This window comes from Populus euphratica, unplaced genomic scaffold (genome assembly GCF_000495115.2).
Source record: "Populus euphratica unplaced genomic scaffold, PopEup_1.0 scaffold3404.1, whole genome shotgun sequence".
Classification (NCBI taxonomy): domain Eukaryota; kingdom Viridiplantae; phylum Streptophyta; class Magnoliopsida; order Malpighiales; family Salicaceae; genus Populus; species Populus euphratica.
Window position 1 is genome coordinate 1 of NW_011503272.1, and position 11,952 is coordinate 11,952.

The 11,952-nt window shown below is 32.6% G+C and overlaps 2 protein-coding genes across 2 annotated transcripts; both read left to right on the forward strand.

The window, feature by feature from the left end:
* LOC105119745 (uncharacterized) lies at positions 1-1,623 on the forward strand. Its single transcript, XM_011017918.1, has 4 exons — positions 1-33; positions 395-807; positions 906-1,022; positions 1,294-1,623. Exons 2-4 carry the CDS (start codon positions 457-459, stop codon positions 1,369-1,371), a joined length of 546 nt encoding a protein of 181 aa, XP_011016220.1. The 5' UTR covers positions 1-33; positions 395-456; the 3' UTR covers positions 1,372-1,623.
* A 2,546-nt stretch (positions 1,624-4,169) lies between these two features.
* On the forward strand, positions 4,170-5,730 carry LOC105119746 (vacuolar iron transporter homolog 1-like). The gene has a single exon (XM_011017919.1). It carries the CDS (start codon positions 4,682-4,684, stop codon positions 5,543-5,545), a length of 864 nt encoding a protein of 287 aa, XP_011016221.1. The 5' UTR covers positions 4,170-4,681; the 3' UTR covers positions 5,546-5,730.
* The last annotated feature ends 6,222 nt before the right edge of the window (positions 5,731-11,952 follow it).

Sequence of the window (11,952 nt, forward strand, 5' to 3'; positions counted from 1 at the left end):
TTCAACCTTGTGTTCTAACCCAAATTTCAACAGGTATTCCTTCATCACTTCTCATCTTTTGAGTCTCTTTACAGTTTTCTATCACGAATTATCACCATCCTTAGCATCATATACTATTATGGCCACTAATCAAGAAATACTCTAATATTCAACAAAAGTGGCTTAAAAACAGTTTACATGAAACCAATTGCATGTCAAAGACAGACAGAATTTCTGCATGCATGTTTCATGGGTCTTGCTTGTGTTTCTTAACTTATCATTTAAGAAGTGAATTTACCAGGAAAATGAAAGAACTAAAGTATTTTTGTAGTGAAAACCAAGAATGTTCTTGTTGGACACTGTAGTTAGCAACTTGGCATAAAGGTGGTTCTAATAATCTTGTCAATGTTTTTAGGTCTATAGTATAAAGAATTGAAAGAAGAGTGAAGAATTTGAGAGGGGGAAGAGAAGGAAACAATGGCTGCTGCAACATTGTTGTGTTGGTGCCATTCAGATTTGATAATTCACGGTTCATGTTCTAGATTATTTGTTAGAAATATGGTAATGGATTCGAATCAATCAACAGTGAAAAGTAGAGGGAGTTATTATGCTTATCAGAAGCAAAAGAAGTTTTTTGTGTGTGCTGCAACTGAAGGGTCTGCAAAGTCTAGTAAGTCTGAAGAAACTATCCCATCCTGGGCTAAACCGGATTCTGATGAACCCCCACCATGGGCTAAGGGTGAAGGCAAAGAGAACTTATCCAAGCAGAACATTGAAGTTCCCTTTTTTGTTTATTTACTTGCCTCAGCAATTACAGCAATTGCAGCGGTGAGTTTCCTGACTTCTTGTTCTTTTTTTCCCCTCCTCTGTAGCTTTATATACTAATTAAGTAGATGGTTTGATTGATTAAAATTCAATGTGTTCAGATTGGTTCCATTTTTGAGTATGTGAATCAGAGGCCGGTTTTCGGAGTTGTGAACCCAGACAGCATTTTTTATGCTCCATTGCTAGGATTCTTTGCGTTTACTGGCATTCCCTTTTCCGTAAGTGCTATATATCTTTCTGAGTGTTAAGCTAGTGAATATATATTGACTAAGACTCAGGAAATTGATTCTTGAAATTCAATGGATCTTGACATGATGTGATGATGATATAATTGTGGTAGTTTTTAAGTTGGCATAATCTTGTAGCTACGGGCATGGATGAAGAGATTTTTTTGACTCGATTAACTTATGACATCCGTTTAGTGACAAACTGTCGCGGATGATAAAGTTGCCTAGTGCTGTTGTTTAGCTAACCTGACCTTGTCTGCAGGCATTTTTGTGGTTCAAGTCTGTTCAAGCTGCTAACAAGGAAGCTGAGGAACAAGACAGGAGGGATGGCTATTTCTAAAGTCACGCTAGCAGCATGAGTTAAATATACTGTTGTTCTTCTATGAAACATGATTACCTCTCTCATTTATATTAACTCGTGGTCTTTCAATTCAATTTTGCTTCTTTAAGATATCCTTATTGTACATGCAATGCTCCATCCGTGAAATTTTAGCTTATAATCATGCACAGACTTGTGAATATCCAAACAAGCTTAGGGAACAAGAAGACCATAGACCTTCTATTCGAAACATTTTATGATTTTTATTTGGTATAGGAATGTCCTGAAAGGATATACTGATGTAGAAGTGGAAGGTTTGAGGTCATTACCATCACACTGCCTTGATGTATTGAATGATTAAATCTTGCAATAACTCTTAATTAAAGTAAAAATCGGATGACAGTCACCCATGCAGTGTTGAATCGTCTAGAGCATTACAAAGATGTTTCTTGTGTTGGTTCAACCATACAAGGAGGGCTTGATATGATTTATATGGGAAGCTAATTACCCTGATCGGTTCTTTTGAGAAAGTCCTTGTGAAATGGCACCTGCTGCATGAACTTGACATACATGCTTGAGATAGTGCTAAATTGCTGAGTATCATTACCTTGAATATAAAAGATTTGCCTTGCCGGTCACCTTTCACATTGCTGAAAAGTGCTGTGAATTGGATTTATTGGTTTTGCCTTGCCATTCTCTCACATTTTCTGAATGTCTTGCACTTGCGTGGCATGCATCCATGCTTCAACAGATCCTATCAATGGAGGTTAGATAAGAAAGCATAAGCAAGTGATAGATATAACAAAAAAAAAAAAAAACCTCAACATGCATATATTTACTTATTGTCACGACCCGAATCCTGGATCTGTAATCGGTAACGCAGGAACAATGTCAAAAGAACTTTTTATTCACGTCAAGTTTTAGAACGGACATATCAAAAGAATCAGTCATTTAAAAATACGTAGCATTTCATAATATTTAAAAATATTATATTATTCAAAACTAATGAAACTAAAAAATAGTTCAAAACTTTTTATCAATAATTAAACTAAAAACAATAATTCATAATACTCATTATTACAATAAAATAACAGTGGAGCATCTAAAATATCGAATCAAAACTAAAAGGAAAGCTTTGCCAAATAAGCAAGGTATATCGATCAAAATTGAAGAAGCATAAACACTCAACAAAATTTACTTGCTATTAGAAACTAAGAACCTTAAATAATATTAAGAATGATGGGTGAGTTCAAACCAACTCAGTGAGAGAATAACATTTAATATATATTTTAGATATTAATGGTTTGTAAGTCGATTTATCTTGATATATATAAACATATACATGTTAAACATATTATCATAAAGTAGAATATATATTAGATATCAGTTATTAAATGACACTTAAAGATGACCAGATGACACCTGGAGGTTACCAGATGACTCAAAAGTGATCAGATGACACCCGTAGGTGATCACTATGGGATGATTAGTCGCCACAGGCTGATGCATCTTTCATTAACTAGGTATATAGAATACTATATGCATATATGTTAACTACTTTCCATTAATATGGAGTTATTGACAAGTTTTATATCAAGACATAATAGATATTTGAAGAATCATGAAGGAAATGTATATTATATTGAATAGAATATAGTTCCACAAAATACGAGTGCAAATTCAAGAATAAACAAGTATTTGAAAAATAAAGCAACATATATAAATATTTAAGAGATTAACTAATCATACTCATCATATAATCAACATACATATTTATTTATATTATATGCATATTAAACATTAATTCACTCACCCGAAAAATATAGAATTAAAAGGAATATCAGAAGAAAGACCAAAAAAACTTATTGAGTATTGTTAGGAGAACATACAATAAATATAAAAAATATACTTAAAAGCAACTGAAAACAACACAAATAAAAAATTTTAATGCATAAAATAAAACCAAGTTTAGTCTCCTAGGTTTAGGGACTAAAACGACAATTATCCAAAACAAGGATCAAAATGTAATTTCATAAAAAATGGACCAAACTGTAAATATATAACCATACTGAAATTTCACCCATAAACCATCCTCAATTTTATCTAGAATGAACTAGGGACTGAACTGTAATTTTTATAAAGTTTAGGGATTAAAATGCAAATTTCCAAAATTGAGGGACCAAACTAAAAATATTTCAAATTAATTATCAAACTGAGATTCATCATCCTTAACCTTATAATAACACTTTCTAGAATTTCAAAATATATTTAGGGGTCAAATTGTAATTTTTTCAAAGTTTAGGGACTAAACTAAAATTCTCATAAATCAAGGATCAAAATAAAATTTGATCATCTTCAACCTCAAGATCATTCTGTCTAGATTTTCCAGCAAAGTTAAAATGAATTTCTTAACCTATAAAAATTAATTTAAACAAATCAACTTACAAATCCTTATTTCCTATAAGATATTAATTAATCATCTAATATTAAATTTTTAATAATTATAAATCAATCTTAACAACATAAACTTTTAATCTTTATAAACCCTAATATCTTCTTTAATCATTTCATAAACAAACTATAATTGAAAATAATATAAAAAAGAATCACTTATTATTTACATTTTTATTTTTCTTTAACAAAAAATTTAAGATAAAAAATTAAAATCTTTGGTTTGAGGAGAGGAGGGTCATAGTGGTTATAAAAATATTAAAAATAAAAATAAATTCTCTTATATTTTTTTTAAATATCTAAATTAATTTAGATTAAATTTGGGCTAATTTAAATTTAGATTTGAGCTAAAAATTTGAATGTGATAGGATAAAATATAAGCAACCAGTAAAATATAGCTGCACAGGGGAGTAGGGGTCAAATTGCAGTCCTTAAGAGAGGAAAAAAAAAAAAAACCTGCAGTTATCCTGGAAGCAAGTGACCTGGAAGGATCTTGTAGATGTAAACAAGGTCGAACCTGGCCACGACAACAGAGGAATCTAACAGGTGTATGTTAAAGGAAGATTTTCTCCGCAAATATTGATAGTAGAAAATGATGTTCTTCTGATCCATAGCATAAAAGGTGAAATTGTCTTAGACTTCAACGTTTGTGTTGGTCCCATAAGTAATCTTTCACGGTACCACCAAAGTATCTTCTTGTCTTTTTATGAAGAAATCCATTTTTACCGGTGAAGGTCTCAGTTCGGCCGCATCCATGCCATTTACTTATACATACCTGGATATATTTATATACTCCACGTGCCTTCTGTGTGTCTCAACCTAGGCAGCCACACTCCTCCCCAACTTCTGTCCCTAAGCTAAAAGCACATCTCTCTTTAACATGGCTTTACATCAAATATCAGAAACTTGTGCTGAACATAAGATTTCAGTAGCTGATGAAGATGCTCAGAAAGTCCAGAGATTGCGGCGAGCTCAATGGCTCCGAGCAGCTATTCTGGGAGCTAATGATGGTTTGCTTTCCACTACATCACTAATGCTTGGCGTAGGTGCAGCAAAGGAAGATAGCCGGTCCATGGTCTTGTCTGGACTGGCTGGGGCTCTTGCAGGTGCCTGTAGCATGGCTGTTGGGGAGTTTGTTTCAGTCTCAACCCAGAGAGATATCGAAAGGGAAACTGTAAGCGATTTCAGTTCAAAAAATGATGGAAAAGATTCTCCTGGAATCAGACTCGATGTCACAGCAACGCTAGCAAGCACGAATGGAGAAGCGAAGCTGGATGATCCCCCTGGAAATATACAGTTTGCCAAGCTCATCTCTGAGCCAACACAGAGAAGGTCACCAAGTATGATCCACGAGCCAAAGTTGCCTCCGGGTATTTCTCCTGGAAGATCTCCTGCAATGAAAATAATTCAAGAAGATGCGAGGAAAAGTGCTGAAATAATGCTGGAGGATGACAGAGAGGAGGTGCTAACAAACCCCTACAAGGCTGCAATTGCATCAGGTTTATCATTTTTGATAGGATCTTGTGTGCCTTTGCTGTCTGCCATTCTTGTTGCTCAAAATGTTGTTAGTATTGTGATGATTCCTGTGGTTGCATCAGTAGCTCTGGCTTTTTTTGGAGGCTTGGGAGCTTATCTTGGCGGTTCACCAGTTAGGATATCTGCAGTAAGAATTCTTCTTGGAGGTTGGATTGCCATGGCAATTACTTACGGGTTGCTCAAGCCTTTCGATAAGGATCGTAGTTGATGATTTGGATTATTACCATCATTATTGTAAAAGAAGCTGCTTGGAAAAACAGAAAAAAGGTTTTGGTTTTTCATATAAAGACAAAGCTTTCGATTCTTGCTTGCTTCATGCTGGATGTTTGTATTGTCTAAAGATACTGGTATACTAACACATAAATGTTAGACCATTAATACTCCTTCATGGCACCTCCCCCTCCACTATTCACCTCCTACCCTAAACTTCATGTCCATTAAACAAGAAGCATTCCCCAAAGTTTGGGCTTTGATTATAGTGATGAGAAATGCATGCTGCAGACTTGGCAGCTGGATCAGTCCCATTAAAATATGTAATTTGTCATCATAAATGTTCAGGTATAATCCAAAACTAGAATACATAGGTTTGTAGGTTTGGATAATGTGCAAAAATGCACCTCCTGTTTGAAATTTAGCATTTCAGAGGTATTTTTATTTTTGTCTTTAACGACTCATCTTTTGCATGGTTTTTTCCTTGGTGGCACCAAGAAAGCATTGCTAGTTGTTAGTGGGACATTCTAGAAATTAAACATATATAAATTTACATGGTTTGAAAACTTGTCTACTTCACAGAAATACTGAATTGTATTAATCAATCAAGGAAACAATACAAACAAAAAAAGGAGGAGAAAAACTCTTTTCAACTCAACTCTATTCACTCTAGCTCTCTCTTTTGCTCTCTCTATTTTTGCCTTAATTTAAACCTCCATCATATGCCAAGTGGGAGATGAGGTATTTCCACTTACATATGGTGGAGGTTGAACATTGTTTGTCTCTACTTACTAACAATCTCCTACTTGAAGACAAATAATAAAATTATCTTTTATCCTTGAAGACCAACTGAAGTTTTACACAACTTCAATTTATCAAGTGTAACTCCTTTGATTAATATGTTAGCTGTATTCTTGCTTCTACAAACCTTTTCTAGCATTAGTTGCTCGTTGTCTAGCAATTGTCGAATGAAGTGATATTTGATCTGAATATGCTTAGTCCTGGAGTGAAATGCTGGATTCTTGGCAAAGAAGATTACACTCTAACTACTGTTATACAGAGTACCTTTTCCATTCATCTTGTTCAATTCTTTTAGGAAACTCTATAGTCATACTATCTCTTTTGCAGATTCTGAGACTGCAACATATTCAACTTTTATCGTTGAAAGAGTGAAGATCTTTTGTAAGGTAGAACTCCAAGAAGTAGCAGTGCCTCATAGAGTGTATACATATCTTGTAGTGCTCTTTCTACTATCAACATCTCCTACTAGATTAACATCTACAAAACCTTTAAGTTTCAAACCACTAGCTGTGAAAGTAAGATAAGTCTCCAAGGAACCTTTTAAGTATCTCATGATCCATTTTATAACCTTCCAATATTGCTTTTCAGGATTGCTCATATATCGGCTTACAACTCCCACTGAATGGATAATGTTTGGTATGGTACAGACCATAACATACATCAACAAGCCAATAGTTAAGACGTATAAAATCTTATCCATGTATTCATATTCTAGCTTAGTTTTTGGTGATTGGTCTTTGTTGAGTTTGAAATGATTCCTTAGAGGTGTAGTTACTGGTTTAGCATTTTCCATATTAAACCTATTGAGAACCTTCTTGATATGTTCTGTTTGTAAAAGCTTTAGTATGTCTTTATCTTTATCTTTGATGATTCTTATATTAAGTATTTGTTTAGCAACTCCCAGATCCTTTATTTCAAATTGTTTTGACAATTATTATTTTAGCTTGTTAATCTCCTCAATGTTGGATCCTGCAATCAACATATCATCTACATATAATAGTAGAATGATGTAGGAGTTGTCAAAATATTTGATATAGCAACAATGATTAGCTTAACATCTTGTGTACCCCAAATAACATATGAAGTTGTCAAACTTCTTGTACCACTGTTTTGGAGTTTGCTTTAAACCGTATGGGCTTTTCCTTAACTTGCAGACTTGGTTCTCCTTTTCTTGTATTGCAAACCCCTCTAGTTGTTGCATGTAAATGTCTTCTTTCAAGTCACTATAAAGAAATGTTGTTTTTATATCTAATTGTTCAAGATGTAAATTGTCTGTAACTACTATCTGCATAACAACTCTGATTATTGTGAGCTTCACAATTGGAGAAAATATCTTAGAGTAGTTAATCCCTTTCTTTTGTTGAAACCCTCTTACAATAAGTCTTGCCTTGAACCATTTTCTTCCGTCATGCTCAGTCTTTACTTTGTAAACCCACTTGTTTTGCAAAGCCTTCTTTCCTTCAGGTAGTGTGGTTAGCTCCCAAGTTTTATTCTTCAACAACAAATCCATCTCATCCTTTATGACTAACTCCCACTTGTTTGAGTTTTCATTGTGTAAGGATTCTTTATAAGTTAGTGGTTCACCACTATCTATCAGCAAAATATATTTCAGTAGAAGTGTGAACCATTGTGGTGGCTTTACAGTCCTTGAAGACCTGCGAACATAAACAATTGGTTCACTTAGCTCATAGTAGTGGGTATAGATGTGCTTGAATCTTCTTGTAAAGACTCTTAATTTTTGTTCTACTCGATAACATCGGGTAGCCCTTCTAATCTTATAAATTCAAATTTTTATGGATTTGTATATGAATTAACCATATTTGTTTCTACACTTAATTTGTCTTTGTACAAAACTTTCTCATTAAAGATCATGTTCCTGCTTCTAATAATCTTTCTGTTCTAATCATCCCAGAATCGAAATCTAAATTTTTTATCTCCATATCTAATGAAGAAACATTTCTTGGATTTGACATTTAGCTTGTTGCGAGCATCGGACTCTATATGAATATAGAAAATACAACCAAAGACCTTTAAATGAGAAAGTTATACTTTTCATACCTTCTTGGGCAATCTGAACTCCAAAGGAACTGATGGTCCATGGTTGATCAAGTAAACTGCAATATCAACTGTGTTAGCCCAAAATGTTTGAGGTAACCTAGAATACAACCTCATGCTTTTAGCTCATTCATTGATGTTCATGTTCATCCATTCAGCAATGCCATTCAGTTGTGGTGTGCCTGAAACAATCTTTTCCATTCTAATACCATTGACAGCACAATACTCTTTGAAACCTCTATCAATGTATTCTCCTCCATTATCAGATCTTAAGCATTTTAACTTTAAACCTGATTCAGTCTCAACTATAGCTTTCCATTTCTTGAATGTTTCAAACACATCAGATTTATTTTTCAATAGCTTTCCTTTCAATTAAAGTATTTTCATCCCCTTTTAACTTATATAACCGAGTCTACAGTGCCATAGTCGTGCTTGATTTTCTGCTTCAATAGAGGCAATAATGTCTGTAAATTTTGTGGTCATATATAAGGTGTCAGTTTTCTTTCCACGAGCCAAAATCATTGCTCTCTTCGATACCTTCCACATACCTCCAGAAAAAAAAGATTGAATGACCACTATCATCAAGTTGTCCAACGAATCCACATCTTGCAGCTTTCATGAAGGTCTACGCTTTTCTTATCAAAATTTACACAACCTTTTTATATTGCTTCTATTGGTTTCAAAATGTAATAATCTCCTCTTAGTAGTGAAATGTTAAGAATCTCCTCTTGTCTTTAAAACAATTTTAAAGTGAATTTTTATTATTCTATAATAAAAAAAGACACGAGACAAATTCCTTTTACCTCCACTATCTTTATTTATTTATTATTTTGTCTTAAGACTTCTTTAATGTCTAGTTAAGGTGGAGTTAAAGCTGCCTGCATCTCTATTTTAGATAAATTTATGGATTTACCACTGAGTGATAGCTTAATATCCAACTTCTGCTTATACGTGGATTCATTTTTATCAATTTCGCAGCTTGATGAAGTTCACAACCAATTTGTTGTTGCACTGAATGATCTCTTTAAAAAGCACAAAGCACGGGTTGGCTTTGCTGATGTTAAACTAAAAATTTTATAATTTGATGCCAGAACTTGATTAATTTCTAAATGTTTCTTTATAACATTTATTTCTTCACTTTCTTGTTTATATGTTGTATTTGATTTGATAACGAGCAAAATCAAACTTTAAAAGCACTTGGAAAAAGGAATTTGGAGCAAAAATTATAATAATTTGGTGTTGTTTTTTCTTAGCTGTAACTATGGTGCAGAAATGATAACGGTCTAAGGAAATTCTTAACAGAACAACAAAAAACTCTTCTCTTGAAAAAATTGTTTGGCCCAAGAAATTTCTACAGACCCACCACCAACTTGCCTATTTATTTTACACAAGTAATGTAACAAACTTTGCTAGAACTTGTCAGGGCAACAAAATAATGTGAAATTTTCATACTTCACCGGTCCCCACAAAAGCTTACACGAGTCCAACCTGGAACCTTTCTTCCACTAATATCTAAAGCATTTTTACTAATGAATTTCACTATAGAATAAATTTCCAAACTTCAGTGTCATCAACATGAGTGATAGGAAAATTAAATCCACAAATGGCAATCTTAATGAGTACCATTTGGCCTGATAACATTAGATAGTGTTTGCATCAACATCTAGACCATTCTCTATAATAATTTTTAGTTCAAAAGCCTTAATAAAAGGACTATAAGGGTTCACAATCACTTAATATAATAACACAATATATATATATATATATATATATATATATATATGAGTTTAATGAGCTATCAAATCCAATATTTCTAGGCCCAGTCAAGCATTAAACCCAAATATTGTGTTATTACCCTATTTGCTACTTTATTACAATATTTCTAGGCTTAGTTAAGCATTAAACTCAGATATATATGGGTTTAGTGAACTTTCAGACGCACCATCGTTGGGCTTAATGTTTGACTAAATCAAGGCATATATGAGTCTGTTGAACTATAAACACACTATTTTTAAGCCCATGCTCTTTTTAACTCTAAAGAATTTTAGGCTCCATGATCATACCATAAATTAAATATATTTTACCATGATAAGTCAAAGACATATTATTCCATGATGAATTAGAGATATTTATTATAATAAATTATAAATATTTTGCTTATACTTTAATCCCTTCTATTCAAAAAAGCTAAACCTCATAGGCTATAAAAGAGACCATGATATCTCTTAAAGGCGAGTTCTTTTTTCCTCCGCTCCTTATTGCATATATATTTTTAGAATTTTTCTCTAAAAGATTAATGCATTTTCTATGAAACGATACTTATTTAAGCATTAGAGAGTCCTTAAATTTAAAAAAAAAAAGAGGACTTTTTGCAAGTATCATGCCACGACTGAATCCATGACCAATACATATGTAAGGTCCCATTTAGGTTTCCATACATATACGAACTGAAACTTACATACAAACTTTTACCATTTAAATATATGGAACTTCTGATACCATAATTAAAATTCTTAATGTAAAATTCATTTCTCAAAGTTGAACTTATGACATTAATCAAATGAGAAGCTATCAATTCATAAGTATATAATGGTTTATATCAAATATTTAATTTCAATACGTGATCAAGCTTAAGCATAACCAAGAGTTAGATAACATATGAGAATTACCAAGAAGCACGATCTTGTCATATTAACAATTCAAGTATTTATATTATTCCTCTAGCATATGAAAAATTAGTTATTTACTTGACTCAAAAGCAAATGTCCAAGAAAATCATACTAATGCCCAATAGGTAGAGTGTTAAAAGTATCTGAATACAAAAGAAACCATACTTAAAAAAAACTCGAAAAGAACATACAATTTATTTAGTATATTTAATTTAGGGTCTAACACACAACCCTATACATTTAGAAATCAAAACAAAATTATAAATTGGAATCGATTCACCTAATTGATTCCAAACATAACCTAAATTGACCGGACCAAAAAGAATCATTCTTCTCTCATTATCAGATCAACCAATTGGCCGAAATCTAACACCTATTCGGTGAACTGAAATCTAGCAGGCAAACCAGTCTACTGATTTAACCCCAACTGGTTGATCGGTTGGTCAGGAATTTCAAATTAGTTTTTTCTAAAATGAAAGATCTCAATCTCTAACTTAAAATCTTAAAAATTCAACATAATCAACCTATAACTATTCAACCGATCACACTACAATTAATTAATTCGTCATATATAAATAATTCATCAATTTAATCCTAAAACATAAACTTTAAAACCCTAAACTTTAACAAAATCAAATTAATTACCTTAACTGCAAATTAAAGACTTACCTTAAACACTTAATTTCTTTTGTCCTTTTCCTTTTTATTTTTCTTCTTCTTCAACAACTACCCGTTCTCTCCTTTCAGTTTCATATATATATATATATATCAAACTATTTGTTCAATTATCACAATATTTCTCATTCACTTATATCTATTTTTAAGCTTTTAAGGGCATTGTTGTTTTTTTCTATTTATTATTTCTTTATTTATTTCAAAA

Bases quoted from the DNA above. Each gene is read 5' to 3' on its own strand.
- LOC105119746 (XM_011017919.1), top strand. From the start codon at position 4,682: ATGGCTTTACATCAAATATCAGAAACTTGTGCTGAACATAAGATTTCA.
- LOC105119745 (XM_011017918.1), top strand. From the start codon at position 457: ATGGCTGCTGCAACATTGTTGTGTTGGTGCCATTCAGATTTGATAATT. The intron at 808-905 runs GTGAGTTTCCTG...CAATGTGTTCAG, and splicing joins CAATTACAGCAATTGCAGCG to ATTGGTTCCATTTTTGAGTA. The intron at 1,023-1,293 runs GTAAGTGCTATA...CCTTGTCTGCAG, and splicing joins TTACTGGCATTCCCTTTTCC to GCATTTTTGTGGTTCAAGTC.